General features: G+C 40.8%; 1 protein-coding gene across 1 annotated transcript in view; it reads left to right on the plus strand.

The window, feature by feature from the left end:
• SYT12 (synaptotagmin 12) overlaps window positions 1-18,848 on the plus strand; it is a 147,502-nt gene that overhangs the window by 107,108 nt on the left and 21,546 nt on the right. Inside the window, exons 5-6 of the mRNA XM_089654974.1 lie at window positions 8,085-8,300; window positions 9,514-9,634. Of these exons, the coding sequence (XP_089511100.1) occupies window positions 8,085-8,300; window positions 9,514-9,634 (337 nt within the window). The remainder of the gene's footprint in view (window positions 1-8,084; window positions 8,301-9,513; window positions 9,635-18,848) is intronic.

The following is an 18,848-nucleotide window of genomic DNA, read 5'->3' on the forward strand; positions in this document are numbered from 1 at the left end:
AGGGGGTACGCCTGGGAGTTCTGGCACGGAGGCCTTCATTACGCAGTGTGCGTCTTATTGTCTGGGCTGAAACTTCTGTACCCACATCTGACAAATCTTTTCTCAGTTCCTCAGCAGTCACACGGGGACTTCTCTCCACTCTACGCTTCAGGTAGCGCACAGCAGTCGAAGTCAGCATCTTCTTTCTGCCACGACCAGGTAGCGTTTCAACAGTGCCCTTTGCCTTGAATTTGCGAATGATGCTTCCTAAGGTGTCTCTTGGTATGTTTAACATCTTTGCAATCTTCTTATAGCCATTGCCCTTCCTGTGAAGAGAAATCACCTCTTCTCTTGTCTTCCTGGACCATTCTCTTGCCTTCACCATGTTTGTAACCACACCAGTAAATGTCTAGAAGGAGCTGAGTATCACAGTCATTTTAAAGCTGCCTAATTGGTGCTTATTATGCTTGATTGCTGCTCGGTGACATCCACAGGTGTTTTCAATACCTGATGGAAAGCACCTGTATGAACCTCTGTTCTTCAGAGTGGTAGTCTTTAAGGGGTTGAATAATTGTGGCAATGAAGAAACCACATAAGAACCATTTACTACTGTATTACATAAACAATTGATGTCATTTTAGTTGCATTTGGGTAGTTACAACGTCCTTGTAGGATTTGATTCTGAATACAATTCCAAATGTACACTATAGTCCCTAAACCCCTTTACAGCATTGGGGGTTGAATAATTTTGGACACAACTGTATATAGGAAAAGATCTCCAATAGGGCCACAGTACACAGCCGAAATACAAAGAAAAGACAAAAAAAATGGGTTTGAGTTGGGCTTTACCTCCTGCCGCCCATGTAAGTTACAGTATATGTGCCACGGCAAAAGAGGTTGGACTTTAACTCCTACACGGCGTACATTTGTGTCCATGGACTGCTGAGGTTTCTGTGCTGAAAGTGCATTCATTGTGTGCTCCCAACACAGTGACTGAGCTGTCAAGGATACCTCTTGGTCCCTCATTATGGTCAGGAGTTGGCAGGTCACATGATTGGAAAGTCTGTCTTGCCCCCTGGGCATATAGACCCAGTTAAATGGATGCTGAGGCTGGGCAGAAAGGGGCTGAAGTGGCATTAAACCCAAAAACAAATATTTATTATATATTTAACTCACCAATTCTTAGATGTGATGGTTGCAATAGTTTTCTTTTCAGGCTTTCTTTCTTCTATTTTTATCTAGTGATCTAGCTAGTAATTCTGTTATTTTTAGGAAGAACAAACTCTCTTCCAGATGTATCAGTTAACAAGGATGAGACAAACTATTTACCAATGGCAGGGGTGCTTACAATGGTCAGCTTTTATTTTTTTTAGTCTCATAAAGGTTTTACTGAAACAAACAGCAGTATACATGAACATAACACCAAAAATCAGCCCATAACGTCTTGTACAGACAAACAGCAAGTAGGGACAATGTGGTCAATGCCAAAAAGATAATCAACAAATTGTTCAGTATACAACAAGTTAAGGAAAAAAAATGATAAAACGTCTTCCGTACGAATAACATTACACTACAATGCTGCATGATTGTAGGGGGTGTATGAGAGAACACCAAAATCTTAGTCAACGTTCACCAAATAACAGTGAGAAAAACTTCAATAGGGGAAAGAGAAAAGAGGGAGGGAACAGAGAAAAAGCAGCCAAAGAACAGGTAAAAATCCGAGAAAAAAAGAGAGGGATAAGAAGAGAGAAGAGAAAAAAAAGGGGGGGGGGAAGAGAAGGGTAGGGAGGCAGCATACCTGGGGGCTAATAGGGGGACCCAAAGTCCTGACCAGAAGCAACAGACTGCTCAGATCGCCTCAAACGCCATAAGGGCTCGTTCACACTTGACTTTATTTCTAATCTTGCCAAACGCCCCTATAGTGGGGCCCCAAGGCAGTCACATACTCCACTGTGGACTGAAAGTCCAACCAACAAGCCCAAGTCATACGATATATCGACATACTGTCTTCTGATACAGCAATCAGTTCTTCCATTTCGGACACACGAGTCACTCTCAAGAACCAATCCCTCATAGACGGAACCGTCAACTGTCTCCAGTAAACGGGAATGCATTGCCATGCTGAATTAATGAGATGCATAGCCAGAGATTTCCCATAAGCCCCATTCATGCCCATGGAATGGTTCAGCAAGGATTGCACAGGGGAGAACTACAGAGGGTAAGAAGATACCATGGAACCAACCTCGTGGACCTGCCTCCAGTATATCTGAATATGAGGGCAGCTCCACCAAAAATGGAGAAAAGAGCCCCGCTCGTCCCCACAGCACCAACAAACATCCAGTACCGATGGAGAGATTTAGCTTTTATTTTTTATGTAAAACTTTTATCCCAAAAGGAAAAGAAAACTGATGCTTGAACTGCTTATAAAGTGTGAGCTGGAGTTTGGCTTCAGTTTGTTAGTGTATCGAAATCTGCTAGTCCATCTAACAATCACCTCCCCCCCCATACTGACAATGCTGATCTCCAAGGGTTCCCCCTGTGCTCCTTCATCCAAAGTGGGGGCACTCTAATACAGGAGGTGTGTTACAGGCCAGATCACTAGGTGAAAACTTAAGGAAAAAAAGCCTAAAAAAAGAAAACTAATACAGCCACCACATCTAATGAATGGTAAGCTGCAATATGTTACAATTTTTTGTTTTGGGAGTAATACCTCTTTAACCATTTGCCGCCCGCCCTATGGCCGAATGGCAGGCGGCAAATGTCATCAGCGTTCCAGGTGGACGCCATATGGCGTCCTTCCGCACATGCGCAGATTGCGCTCCTGCAGAGCGGCGCAGCGGCGCAATCTGTCACCAGCCGTGTACCTCGGACACGGCCGATGACAGATCTGAGTATCGGCCTCGTTGCCGGTACCACGTGACCTGCTGTGACCAATCACAGCAGGTCACATGACGGTTGTATACAATGGATGGCTTCATTCATGCCATCCATTGTATACTACTGCCTAGCTGTGAATGGTCACAGCCAATCACATGCACATGTCATGTGATTAGCTGTGGCCAAATCACAGCTAAGCACAAAAAAAAAAACCCCCTGAATGAATCGATGTCATTCAGGTAAATGCTTGCTTATAGAAAAGTAATTCTTTGCTATAAGCAAATTGTGTAAAAAAAAAAAAAAAAAATACTGATCACTTCCCCAAAGTAGTACAATGTTACTATGGTAACATTGTACTACTTTGGTCATAGTGAAATATGAAAAAAAAATCTTAAAAAAAGAAAAAAAATTTAATAAAAAAAATATATAATTTTTTTTTTCATACTGTCAGCAGTCAGTGTCCCTGATTACTGCCATGCCAGTTATATGATGACGCTGTACTGTACTGGTGACAATATGTAAAAAAAAAATAGTGAAACTAATTTTTTTAATTTTTTAATTTTCCGAAAAGTTATGACAAAAAAAATACAACTTCAAAAAACTCGCCATGCTTCTTATGAAGTACGTCAGACTGTCTACTCTGAAAAAAGGGGTCATTTGGGGGGATATCTGTACTATTCTGACATTCTTGGACCTCAAGAAATTAGATTGGCCGTCAGTACTTCAGGATTGATCAATATTCAGATCTATCCCATAGTTTGTGAACTCTATAACTTTCCTACAAACTAAATAATACATCCTAATTTGGGTTATTTTCACCAAAGACATGTAGCAGAATACATCTCGGCTTAAATTTATGAAGAACAATTATTTATTTGCAAACTTTTATAACAGAAACAAAGAAAAACTTTTTTTTCTTCAAAATTTTTGGTCTTTTTTTGTTAATTTAGCAAAAAATAAAAACCCCAGCAGTGATTAAATACCACCAAAAGAAAGCTCTAGTTGTGTGAAGAAAATGATAAAATTTTAGTTTGGGTACAGTGTTGTATGACCGCGCAATTGTCATTCAAAGTGTGAGAGCGCTGAAACCTGAAAACGGGCCTGGGCAGGAAGGTGTAAAATTGCCCGGTATTGAAATGGTTAAGAAGATGAGGCTAGTTGGGCTGCCAGGTTCAGATAATGAATGGATAGCACAGGGCTGTAATAGAGGCAATCGGCGGCTGGACTGTACATCCTCTGAGTCATCTGAATGTAAAATGCTCATGTTTGGAGCGTGTATTGAAATCTGTATTGTGATGGCACAGAGTCCATAATGGATTTGCTGTGTACAGATATGGGATAAAGTCGTACTCCACTGTTTATATACATACACAATGTCATGCTGCTTTTTTTTGTATGCTCTGATCTGGGATTACCGCAGCAGGAGTCACTGATCACTGCTTCATTACAAGCTTAGCCCAATCAATACAGTAAATGGACAAGCAGGCTACAGTAGCATTGTTGCATAAAGCGGCTGACTCTCGGGGGAGGTTTAATTAAACTGACCTCGTACTCTGCAAATATCATGAGTTCGGCAAAATTGCTTCTGATGCTTACGGGTATACCAGTGGAATTAAATAGGAAGCCTAATACGGTGATACGGTATGTAAAACAAGTGCTACCCAAAAGGATCAAGAGGGTTTCCAGTGTCCATAACATCTTCTTTCTGCACTGTTGTGACTAAAGGCTGAACTCCTTGCAGATATGTAAGTTCCCTGTTTGTTAAGCTGATTCAGTAGTTACATAGTTAGGTTGAAAAAAGACAAAAGCCCATCTATTTCAACCGATAGAAAAAAAAAAAAATAAATAAATAGAAAACCTCCATATAAAGATCCGGACTCACAGTTGCTCCAGAGGAAGGCCAGAAACCCTGTAGAGCATGGTCCAATTTGCTCCAGCAGGATAAAAAAATCCTTCCTGATCTCCTGAAGACTATGGTTGGCCATACACTAAACAATTTTCTGTCCAATTTCCTTTAGATTTACCTTCAACTATGTAGTGCAAGAGCCTGCCTAATTGGATACAATTGAAAGTGTTGTTTAGGTTTGACCTCATATTATATGGTTTTTGGTAAATCTAAACCAAAAATCTCAAGAAAATTGTATATTGTATGGCCAGCCTTAGAGATACTCCCTGGATCAACAATCTCTGGTGTTATTCCCTACACATGTTAATACCCAGTTATATTTTATGCATTTAGGCTGGCCATACACTATACAATTTTTTTGAAAATTTTGCTTTAGATTTACCAAAAACCTTTTAATATGAGGTCAAACCTAAACAACACTTTCAATTGTATCTAATTAGTCAAGCCCTTGCACTACATTGTTGAAGGTAAATCTAATGGAAAATTCTCAAGAAAATTGTATAGTGTATGGCCAGCCTTTGGAATGCATTCAGCTTTTTTTTTTACTTTTCTAATCTCCTAAACTGGCCAGAACTGTGAAGAATTCTTTCTGTATGTAGAGATCAAATCTCTTTTCCTCCACATGAAAATATTGCCCCCTTGTCCTATGTAATGACTTTAACCGCCTCCCACCCGCCATATAAGGAAATGACAGGAGGGCGGCGGTTCTCTCTTTCTGGAAGAACGTCATATGATGTCCTCCCACCCTAGCTGTACATGTGCGCCCCTGGGGGCATGCAGTGTGGCGATCGGAGGTGCACTGTGTCACCAATCGCAGTAAAGAGCCACTGATGTAGACTCTATCATGTGATCAGCTGTGTCCAATCTCCATGAGGAGAAGAGAGCTGGTAAGCCGTATTCCTCAGAGGGAATTTGTACACTGATCATCAGTGCCCTGATGATCAGTGTAGCCCCACCAGTGCCACCTGTCAGTGCCCATCAATGTCACATACCAGTGCCCATCAATGCCACATATCAGTGCCCATCAGAGCTGCCTTTCAGTGCAAACTATCAGTGCCAGTTAGTGCTGCCTACCAGTGCCAGTCAGTGCCACCTTTCAGTTCCAGTCAGTGCCGCCTATCAGTGTTAATCAGTGCTGCCTATCAGTACCCATCAGTGCTGCCTAACAGTTCCAATCAGTGCCTCCTATCAGTGTCAGTCAGTGCCACATATCAGTGCTGCCTATCAGTGCCATATATGAGTGCTTCCTTCCATCAATGATGCCTGTCAATGCCCACCAGTGATGCCTTTCATTGCCCATCAGTGCCGCCTATCTGTGCTTCCTCATCAGTCCTGCCTAGCATTACCCATTAGTGCTGCCTGTCAGTGCCCATCACTGGAGCCTCATTAGCGCACATCAGTGAAGGAGAAAAATTCCTTATTTACAACATTTTATAACAGAAACTAAGAAAAAACTTGAAAAAAAAAAGTTCAGTCTTTTATAGTTTGTTTAGCAAAAAATAATATACTCAGTGGTGATCAAATACCACCAAAAGAAAACTCTTCTGTCTCAAAAAAATTATAAAAATGTGTTTGGGTACAGTGTTGAATGATCGCTCAATTGTTATTCAAATTGCTACAGCGCTGAAAGCTGAAAATTGGTCCCGGGCAGGAAGGGGGTAAAAGCCCAGGTAGGCAAGTAGATAAATGAATACATTTATTTATTTATTTCAGGTACTTATATATAGTGCCGTCAATTTACACAGTGCTTTACACATATATATTGTACATTCACATCAGTCCCTAACCCTCAAGGGGTGTACAATCTAAGGTCCCTAACTCACATTCATATATATATATATATATATATATATATATATATATATATATATATATATATATACTAGGGCCAATTTAGACAGGATCCAATTCACCTACAAGCATGTCTTTTGGACCAATTTCACTCTGAACCACTTGTCTGTTTCTAAATGGTGATTATATCCCTGCTTAATTATCTCTTAAAGTGATTGTAAACCCTCACCTTGTAAAACAACCCATTCAGTTTAAAAACATCAGCTGCATAAGGAGCTCAGTGAAGAGAAACTTCAGCACACTGATCTTCCCAGTGAATGGCTGTGCAAGGAGAGGCGTGTCTGGAGAAGTCTGATCATTGGAGAAAAGCACACTGATTTCCCATCACAGCTAGATAACTGACCGCAGTGTGTTCTTCTGTCTAGTGTGGTCAATTTTCAAAGCAGAGGGACTGGGAGGAACACCAGGGATTTCACACAAAGTAAGCAATACAAAGAGAACAGGATACGTTTTCATACAAGTACATGGTACAACAGGCACATATCAGGAATAGGAAATGTTAGATTTACATATTCCTCGCCCTCCTGAGGATGTACCCCCCTTTCTGACCAGGCCATTTTTTGCGTTATGGTGTTGCATTACTTTAACTGACAATTGCGCGGTCATGCAACGCTGCACCCAAATTACATTTATGTCCTTTTTTCCAATGAATCAAGCATTCTTTTGGTGGTATTTGATCACCTGTGCATTTTTTATTTTTTGCGTTATAAAAAAAAGACCGACAATTTTGAGAAAAAAACTATATTTTTTACTTTTTGTTATTAAACACGACCAGTAAAAAAATTTAAAAATCAAATTTCGTAATAAATTTAGGCCAAAATGTATTCTGCTAAATGTCTTTGCTAAAAAAAATTCCAATACATGTAAATTAAGTGGTTTACATGAAAGTTATAGCGTTTACAAATGGTGGTATAGATACTGGAATTTTTTTTTTTACTAGTAATGGCGGCGATCAGCGACTTATAGCGGGACTGCGGCAGACAGTCTGACACTGGGGGGAACTGACTTGGTGTCACTGACATCCCTAGTGACACCAATACAGTGATCAGTGCTAAAAAAGCACTAGGAACTAGTGCTTTTTACACATCTAACGTTACCAGCGTTATTAAAACGCCCCGTGTGCATGGAGCCTAAGAGTGCAGGACGAACCTGTTTGGACTGTTCCTGGGTGTCCCTATCTCCTACGTGGTTTCCCTCTACCAGTCAAGTCTGTCCTCCCTTGACCATTTTCTAAGCCTATTCATACAGATGCAGAATCCAGGAGAAAAGGAACGGGCCCAACTTTAAGGGGTTTCTGCAAAGCCAATGTGACTGAAACTGAAAAGACACACTTAATAAACACTACCTTGTTTTACTTGTTTAGAAACAAAAATGACATATTTTGAATTCTGTCAAGACAATTCATTACTTCTTTTTGCACAATTTCCATTAAGCATCTTCATAACATATGCACACAATTTTGTTTTGACAGATACAGAGAAATGCATATTCAGTTTTATTTGATGAGAAGTTTTCCATACCGCTCGATCCGATGGCGCTGGAGGAAAACAGCCTGAGGTTCGCTATTTTTGGAATAGATGGAGATGAAAGGAATATCAGTACGGGAGTTGCAGAGCTGAAATTGTCAGACTTGGATTTGGCTATGCGACCATTCAATACCTGGATATACCTACAAGATGTCAATAAGGTATTGTTTTACTACGTACTGAAGAGATTATTTACCAAAGAAGTTGATTGCTCCCATTTAAAGTGGAACTACAATAAAGATTTTTTTTAAAATTTTGGATAGTGTGGGGAAGAGTAAGATTATCTTTCAGATGTTTATATGTTTGTGTATAAAGATTTTTTTTTTAAGTTTTGGATAGTGTGGGGAAGAGTAAGATTATCTTTCAGATGTTTATATGTTGTTTGTGTATAAAGATTTTTTTTTTAGGTTTTGGATAGTGTGGGGAAGAGTAAGATTATCTTTCAGATGTTTATATGTTGTCTGTGCACTAGTAAGATCTCCTTTTATTTTTTGTCACAGAGACATGACTGTCCATTGTGAGGTTCCACCACTCACAGTGGTCTGCATTGGAAGATATATTGTACAGTCAAATGTTTGTAGAAACCTAACCATAACATCTAAATGAGCTTGTTGGACATCCCATTCCAAAATCATGGGTATTGCTATGCATTGGTCCTACATTCTTCAGGGGGCCCTTCACAAATATGTACGAGGTATCTGTGGAAATTTGTGCCCATTCAGCCAAAAGAGCATTTGTGAGATCATCTACAGATGGTGGATGAGAAGACCTGGCTCATAATTGGTGCATCAATTCATCTCATAGGTGTCCAGTAGGATTGAGGTCCAGTAGCTGTGCAAGCCAATCTAGTTCCTCAAAACCAATCTCATCACCTAGCTTTGTGCCCATGACTAGTATAGGAAAACACAAGAACAAATGAGAGAGATACTTAGGAAGCCCATAGATGATTCTTGTTTTGTTTTTTTTTTTTCATTCAACGATTCCCCTAACCACACATTTGAGGTGGATAGGGGAAACCTCCCTGCTGAGCCCCTGTATTCTGAAAACGGAGACTTTCCTGCTGTCAGAATACACTGGTTAGCACTGCCGGTGCTGATCAAGAAGGTTTCCAACAGCGCAGTTGTACAGAAGTCAATCAGTAGATTGATCACTGTACAACCACCCTGCCCATACATGGATTCGGCCGGTCTCTGCTGAAATGGCCTGCTTTCTATCCATGTTTGGCTGGTTTTAGAGATCACAAAATCAAATTAGGTCAGATTTGTGACATGAGGATAATGGCTGAATTGTGAATGGCATGAAATTGACCGAAATTAAAATTGTAAACATATATAAATAAGCCGTGGTGGAACACACATCTCCTTTGTTTTTCAGGCTGTAGATGCAGTAGGGGAGATTCTGTTGTCTCTCAGTTACCTCCCAACAGCTGAGCGTCTCACCGTGGTGGTGGTTAAAGGAAAGAACTTGCTGTGGACAGAAGGAAAGACCACAGCAGGTAAGAGAGAAATAATCATTGTAAAAGTCACATTCATTAGCAAATGTCCTGTAGAAGATATGGTATAAATAAAAAGCTTTGATCAGTAGGTACCATTATCTTTACATGTATGTACATGTGTATACATTTGTATGTAGAATAGCTATTGCACAATTCACCCTATACAGTATATATGGAATAAAAGGATGTTAACCTACAGATCGATTATGCATTGGCAGAAAAGGTGAGGGTTCACATTATAAACAGGCCATCATTTTGATTGCATGTGGTTGATTTTGATCTTTTCTTTTTTTTTTTTGCATTCTTTATTTATAGAAAGTATCATACAGTAGAGAGATTTTATTCCCTTTATTTACCTAGAGATGTATCTTTAAATACTCCAGGTTGTAAACCTCAGACATGAAATATGAACAAAGCATATCCCTCTACAATGTGTATTTGTTTCAATGAAGAGCAGTGTCATTTCTGTCTCCTGCTTTGCTCCTCTGCCATCAGCATGAATCACTTCTGACAAGTTTTCCCGACACCAAGAAAAAAAAGGTGACGGGAGGGAGCTCCAGCTGATTGACAGCCTCAGCTCTGTTCCTGTGTGCTGTGTGAAGGGGCTCTGTCCCTTCCTTCTAATCAACTCTCACAGCCCTCTTCACTGAGCTCTGCAGAGTGTAACTTCAGCTCTCCGCCGCTTTTTTCCGACAGCTCAGACAAGCCTTAAAAATTCTTTGAATGGATGTAGGGAAGAGATGGCTGCAGATAACTATGTATAACTTATATAGGAGGATTTTTTTTTGCCTCTGTGTATCACCTAAAGCCAGTCACTTCACTGTGAGTTGCTGTGGCTGTAAGTTGCAGAGAGAGCCATACAGGGGATCGGTTCCAGTAATTGCCCCCCTCCCCAAACCCATCACCCTTCTTGTTTCCCTTGCTGCCCATGCCCTCCTGTGTGCCCCCACCCCTGCAGTGCAGTGCTGCCGGATTCCCTCCTCTCCTTTCCACCGGCAGCTGCAAGCACACAATAGGATCCTGCAGGATTGAGAGTGGGGGAAGGTGAATATGTCACATTTACCTACCCCTTTCTTGCCTGAATGAACACAATGAGTGATTAGTACTGATCATAATGGAGGCATTGTAAACTGTTTTTTTTTTCCTTTGTGGGGGGAAGGAAGGTGATTGGCTGTATGGGGCCCCATGGTTTCTAACAGCCACCCTGGCGAGGAGGCAAAGTTAATGGGTTAAAGTGAAAATTTAGGCCAGAACTAAAGATGGACAAACAGGTAGGAATAGACAAAACGTGCCGGCATTAAAGTTACTTGCCTGCCTGTCTGCAATTGAAAAGTGAGCTGTCCATGCATGCCAATGACAGCGTCTGGCAATCGAGACCCAGAAGCCGGCTGCCTGAAGATGTCAGTGGCCATGCGAGGAGCTAGGACACGCCGTATCGCTAGAGCTGAGGTGAGTTCCCCTTTACGCTGGCCATAGATGGATATCATTTCTAAAAATTCTTGAGAAAAGTCTTAGGAAAATTCATACATTTTAACATTTGATTTTGGAATGTATGGACTTCACCAAATGAAAACCATATACTGTACACAGTTAGAAATTAATTTGTTCGAGAAAAATATTCCATTCTATTTCAAATTTTCTCATCACTGTGGTTGAAAACAAACATCAGTTTGACCCCACTCATGATTAGAAAAAGGAATGAACTTTGTTAGAACATTTTTTTCCAAAGAATTTTCATTCAAAATTCTACTCATAGGCTTTCCTACTAACGGTTAGCTGACAGCTAGCTAACAATGCTGACAGAAGCAGCGTTGTGTTTCATTCCAAAACTGAATTTCCTACTGTGAATAGTTCTGTAAAACTGCAATACAATCGCATAAACTGAAGTTACAATATGCTTGTAAATATGTCTCTCACAAATGTATGCAATGAACACATTTCTTGCAAACAGCTACCTACAAATCACATTAAATATATTGAAATGTGATCTAGATATATATGTGACTTTAACAAACACAATAAATGAACTTACAGGCATATGTGTATCAAAAGGAGGAAGGAGGCCTCCTGGTGTGTTCTTCTGGAAGCTAAACTAGAACTGCAGTGGTAGATGGAAAATCTTTATTTTTATCAAGCACGAGACTCTCCCTGTTTTTTATTGACAAAGGTTCAAAAGAGTGCAATTGTAGTGAATGTCTAATAGATGGTTCCCTACTCAGCACAATGATGTGAACACAGAACAATTCATCTATAGCCAGCTTTAAAGTGATTGTAAAGGATTTACATACTTAACTGTGCTGTGCAATAGAATTGGACAGAGTGGCCCCGATCCTACTCCTCTTGGGTCCCCTGCCAGCGTTCTTGGCTCCTCCTTTCTTGTTGGTGCCCCCAATAGGAAGCTGATTCCCATGGGGCACTCGTGTGGGCTCGCTTCTGCGTCCCGCTGCTGCATCCATTGACACAGACAGCGTGACTCAGCCCTGTCCCCTGCCTCCTCATCAGTTAGGAGGGACAAAGCCAGGAGAGCCACAGCTCTCATGCATGGTACTGTAACCCGATGGGGCTCAGCTATGTATAAGGGGAGTGAGGGGGCCAGTTTGTGACACAGAAGGTTTTTTACCTTAATGCATAGAATGCATCAAGGTAAAAAAAACCTTGAAGCTTTAGAACCACTTTAAAAACCACTTGCCGACCGTAATATGTATATAAACGTTGCAGTTTGCTGGGGTTCTGGCTGAAGATATCAGTCAAAACCCCAGCATCTTTATTTTCAGCCAGCGGTCGACTTTGACATAAGAGCGGTCTCAGATGCTTATTAGCTCATTCAGTAGCGGCAGGAGGGGACTTCCCCCAGCAATTTTTTTTTTATCTTTTGCTTTTAAAGGTAAATGAGAGATTTAGGGTCTTTTGACCCCAGATCTCCCCTTAAAGAGTATCTGTCATCCATATTTCTATTACAATGGATATTTACATGCCTTGCAATAGGAATAAAAGTGATCAAAACAAATAAAGGGAAAGTGTAAAAATAAAAAAAAAATTAAAGCGCCCCCATCCCTCTGTGCTCGTCCACAGAAGTGAACACATACATAAGTCGCGCACGTATGTGTAAATAGTGTTCGCAGCACACGTAAGGTATCGTCGCAAACTTTAGAGCAAGAACAATAATTCTAGTGCTAGACTTCCTCTGCAACTCTAAACAGGTAACCTATAACAATTTTTAAAGCATCGTCAATGGAGATTTTTAAGTACCGTAGTTTCTCTCCATTCCACGAGTGTGCGCAATTTTAAAGTGTGACATTAGGTATCTATTTACTCGCCATAACATCGTCTTTCATATTTTACAGAAAAATTGGGGAATATATTGTGTTTTGTTTTAATTAATTGATGTGTATTTTTTCCCCAAAAATTGCGTTTGAAAAAGTGCTGTGCAAATACCATGGGACATAAAAAAATTGCAACGATCACCATTTCATTCTCTAAGGTCTTTGCTAAAAAAAAATATATATATATATATATACAGTTGCAAGAAAAAGTATGTGAACCCCTTGGGATTACGTGGAGTTTTGCATGAATTGGGCATAAAATGTGCTCTGAACGTCATCTAAGTCACAAATATAGAACACAGTCTGCTGAACATAATACTACACAAACATTAGATGTTGCCATGGTTTAATTGCACATAACATGTAAACATTCACAGTGCAGGGAGGAAAAAGTATGTGAACCTTGGCAACATCTAATGTTTGTGTAGTATTATGTTCAGCAGACTGTGTTCTTCTATTGTTGTGACTTAGATGACGTTCAGAGCACATTTTATGCCCAATTCATGCAAAACTCCACGTAATCCCAAGGGGTTCACATACTTTTTCTTGCAACTGTATTTATTACACAGGATTTATATAGCACCAACAGTTTGCTCAGCGCTTTACAATATAACGAGAGACAATACAGCAACAATACAGTTCAATACAAGAGGGATAGGAGGGCCCTGCTCCTTGGAGCTTACAATCTAGGAGGGAATATATATATATATATATATATATATATATATAATGTTTAGGGGTTATAAGTAATTTTCTAGCAAGAAGTACTGATTTAAACTTGTAAACAAAAAGTGCCAGAAAAGCTTAGTCTAATGTTTAAAGCTGAAGTTTGTTTTTTTTGAGAGGGGGAGGCATATAGCACCCAACACAGCTAAATGACATTCAAGCACTCATTTGCAGAATGCAATGCATTGTATGAGAAAAGTAATATGAGGTCTCCAAATTGTGGAGAGGGGATGGGCAAGCGGGGTAACATTCCACACTAGCAGGGTTGCTCATTAGAAGATAACCATTCGGGGTAATATCCAGCAAAATTATGAAGGTAGGACTATTACAAGAAACAGCAGTCGGCAAGTAATGGAATATGCATCAATACACATAATGAAAGTGTTTGGTGCTGTATCCCCCCAAAATTTCAGCTTTAGGGAGGCAGTAGGTAAAAGTGTAGTTATTAAAGAATATGTCAACACAACATTTCATATTCCTGATACAGTATGTGCTTGCTGTACCATGCACTTGTATAAAAAAAAGTATCTTGTATTCTTTGTATTGCTTCCTGTGTGTTCCTGTCAGGGCTTTTTTTCTCAGAGAATAGGTGCAGGAACCCCCCCCCCCTTCTGAGTCTCCGCCCCTCCAAGCACCATCCCTTGATTCCACCTCCCAGTACAGAATACAGAATCAAGTATCATATTGTGCTAAGTGTAGCACTATCCCCGTAGGGGTTGGTGAAGCTTTGGGTCCCCCTATAGTTCTGCATGGCCAGGCAACACGCATTTTCTTCAGAGTTGAATTCCAGCTTGCACACAGGAGACAGTAAACAGTCCTTGAGCTTGCTTTTTATGTTTTATTAGGGGAATTGAACTTGGATGGGGTAAGGGGAGTATGGGATGCCCACTGAACAGTAAACTGAGAACAACTTCCTGGCAACTGTGTCCAAGTGTTTACGCAGCAGAAACTCTTCTTGGAGAACTCTCCAGACTCTCCTGGTGTATCACCTCAGACTCCAGATAATCCTTTTCTTATCCAGCTGCCTGAGGGAATACCTGGGCAAGGGGTTCCAGTGCCTGCCACTTTAAATGAAACAGTCCCAGGTAAGGAGCGAGTCTGGTTTCCCACCAGAGTGCTCTTTTCCCCTTAACTGGCCCAGGGGGTGTAGGACAACTCACTCAGTCTCAGTCCTGTGAGTTGATTTAGGTAGGTGGCTGCCTTCAGGTCTTCTGCTGGGCTGGCTCCTTTCCTGGCTCTACAGGTAGTCCTTGCTCTGGGGGCTGAGCGATCCTCCTTTCCAGCTTTCTGCCTGTAGAGAGGTCTCTTCCCACTGGGCCCCCTCCCAGGCTCCTGCATCTCAGATTTCTTACATCTTCCACCCGATTTCTCTCTGCTACCGAGTAGGCTCAGTCACTCTTAAGGGCTGTCCCGACCCCATGGCAAGCCTCATGCTTGGCGATTGGTCAGAATCCTTTAAGAGTGCAGACCAGCTCCTCCTCACCCACACCCACTGCTTCTAGAATCTTCTCCAAAATTCCAGAGCAGGGGGAGGTGTCTAGGAACTGATCTGCAGAGCCTCTCAGCCCTGACCCAAATTTGACCAAGCTGACAATTGTTCAGGCTGCTACTCAGCCCTTCTAACTGAAAAAATAATCAGATGGCTCCCCCTAACTGACTAGGAGGGTGCTAAATAAGTAATTTGGAATTAGGTAATGATAACAAGAAAAGCAGTAAAATAGATCCCCTGAAGCCAGCAACAATAGAACCCCCTGGCAACAACAGACCCTCCCACAACAATAGATCCCCCGGCAACAATAGACACCTGGCAGAAAAAACAGATCTCTAAACCCTCCAACAGCCAGCAATAATAGACCCCTCCCTCAACGGTGGATCCCTCTCAGCAACAATAGATCCTCAGAAACATTAGACCCCCCACTCAAAATTAGATTTCCTCCAGCAACATAAGATCCCCTAGCAGCAAGCATCAATCGACTCTCCAGCATACTCCAGGACCACTTGCCATTACATACGTCCAGGGCTAGAGGTACCGAAACTGTTTCCCTGCTTTCCCTCTGAAAAAAAGCCCTAGTTCTTGCTAGTCCCTCTGCTTCCTTATTAAAAACTGACCACACTGGGCCTGCATGGCCAGTTCTTTAGCTATGCTGGGAACTAGTGTGCTTTCCTCCAATGATCAGATTTCTCCTGACAGACCCCCTTCCCCATTCATTGCACCTCTCAAAACTCCTTAAAGTGTTACTAAACCCAGGACCCTGCATTCACTATATCTAGTCTCCCACAGTACACAGAACATGGAAATGCAATTATTGTAGTAAATATAAACTGCTAAATACCTTTTCTCATCAGCAGTTACAGCAGTCTTGTGACTTCTATCAGTGTCCAGCTAAGCACTGGTTAAAGCTTGTAGAAGGAGTTTTCATTCTGCTCTGACTGCCGTATGAGACTGCATAAGCCCTGACCCTCTGTCTGGGCAGTGCTGATTGGCCCTGTGCTGATCACATGCACCCTCCCAAAGAAAAAAAAAAGCTCTCTAGCAATAAACACTAAACTGACCATGTGCAGAGTGACGCCTAGAGCTGTGTACTATCAGCAGATGGATTGGGGACATTAGAAGAAGGGGAGGATCAGAGAAGACATGATCAAACAGCCTTTTTACACAATGCAGAGGATTAACCCCTTAGGTTACACGGTGAGTAGAACAAGCATGCTTTACTGCATATACAGACTGATTTTTCTGTTGTGGGTCTAGTAACACTTTAAGTAGCTGAGAGCATAGGCTATGTGAGCGCTTACAAAAAAGGGGGAAAAAGGTATTTATAATTTTTATTTATATCTATACGTAAAAGTTTATCCTTTCATTTCTATTTTAAACCGAATGGGTTGTTTTACAAGGTGAGGGTTTACATATACGTACTTTAACACATTTCCTTTGTTTTTAACTTCAGGAATATTATATATTAAGTGAATGTTCTCATTTTTCTCTATATAACATGCTGCGTATGACTCACAGATTCTCCATTTGTTTTTGCTTCATAGAGCAAGGATGCACACCATACATAGACTGTGAGGCAATGTACGCTTGTTTCCATGGAACCAGGATCTAATGTGTACGTTGTCAGCAGTCCTCTCCTCCTAACTATCTCTTCCCTGTTAGGGTTCTGATATACAGTTGACCCTCAATAATACTTTATCTCATATTTATGTACTCATAGTTATCTGGCTTGGCTTGTAGGAGGTATTCTCTCAACAATTCAATATGGTGATACCATGGTGGCTCTAGTCCAGTGCCTTTCAGCTGTGGTCCTCTCACCATTACCGCTTTCTTCAATGAGTACAGCCAATGCAAATACTGATCTGGGGAATGAGATGTAATCATCCTACAGCAGTGACTGTCAACTTATGAGCTAAAGGGGGCCTCAAACGTGGCCCCTGACATCATAAAAGGGCCACATGTAATGTTCAATATATGTAATGCCAGAAACTGCAGACCCAATAGAGAAAATGAGGATCAGAGAGTAGACATGCTACATTTGTGGCTGAGGATATGCTGCAGAAGACAAAATGTAACTGGGAACATGTTACACGAGGCTGGTAGAGATCAATGCTATTACCATAATCAATGTTCCCACTACAGACGGCTGAGGTCAGAGGGCTGCACATCATATACCTAAAGATCGCATATGCCCTCGGGACACGGGTTGGGTAACAGGGTCCTATATTATTAAAGGACTAATCTAGATGGCAGATAGAGGCAGTCAACATCTAGGACTATCCAATACATGCAGAAAATGAAAAAAAAAAAAAGAAGAAAAGATGAGAACTTCAAAGTTTGAAACAATCATAGAATAATTTTAACCATTCTTTGCTCAAATTAGTATGCCAGGCGAGCTCAAACAGTCTTCATGGAATCCACTAAACAGAGTATGGGCAAGATGTATATTAATATATTGGTATTTATTAAAGGTAAAATCTCAACATGATGTTTGTGGAATACACTGGTTGAAAGGATACCAAAGAGTATCTTTCTCTCTAGTATTGCTCAGTCGTGTCCTACAGAGCAGACCTTCTCTAGTTACACCTTCAGAGCCATACGTTCCTGCCAGTGTAACTATTGAACATTTCCATCCTACCTAAATGTTATTAATGTAGATAACTACCAGACCAAAATATCAGTGGGGGGCCATATAACTGCCAACTATATGTACAAAAGGTCTCAAACAAACCATCGGATACCCTTCATAAATATAGTACCTTCATAGTGTGGCTACCAAAAAGATTTGTTCTGTGGCCCCCATTAAAAAACTCAAATCAGGCATATGGTTATTGGGTGATATACAGTAAATTAAAACTCAATGATACTGAATTTTGCCTTTTAAATTCGGAAAACAGATAATTCACTCTAAATATTTGCTTTATTTTTTTTAAATAAAGAAAACATATGGTATATGTATATACATTTTACATTTATCCGGAAGTCATTTTTATGTGATTTTCACTGGCCAATTTCCAGTTCACTGCTGAACTGCAGAGTGTGCAGCAGACCTAAACATGAAGCCCACACTCCAAAGAAGCCCTGTAGTGAATTGACAAGTGCTCCTTTGGATCAATATATATATATATATATATATATATATATATATATATATATATATATATATATATATATATATATATATATATATATATATCAGTTCACTACTATGCGAGGGAAAGAAAATGATCACCCAGTGATGGGTATAATGGGATTTTGCTCTGCTTAATAACTTTTGGAATGGATTTGCTGTTAATCACTTATCTCCAAAGGACACTTTGCAAAACAGCTACCACTTGTGCATGTCCTCCTGCATCAGCGCTCTAACATCACGCAACATCCTTTGTGTGCTCCTGAATCTCTACTTTTCCTCTTCACTACGGTTTGTTGGAATGAGCAGTGCACATTAGTTGCACTGCTTTATTATGTACAGAGCTCTATGCACAATACAGATCCCATAGCCCCTCGTTTATCTTGGGATCGGGCAACAGAGGGTGGCTACTTTCCTATGTACAGTGGGATCATGGAGAACAAATGTAGCCATTCTCTAGCAGGAAGTCGGATCACAGCAGCAAAGAAAAAAAATGGAATTTGGAAATTTAGAGGAGGCTGAGAGCAATAAAAGGTGTTTTTT

Source organism: Staurois parvus, unplaced genomic scaffold, assembly GCF_062004578.1.
Source record: "Staurois parvus isolate SC_StPar_1 unplaced genomic scaffold, SC_StPar_1.0 ptg000818l, whole genome shotgun sequence".
NCBI lineage: Eukaryota > Metazoa > Chordata > Amphibia > Anura > Ranidae > Staurois > Staurois parvus.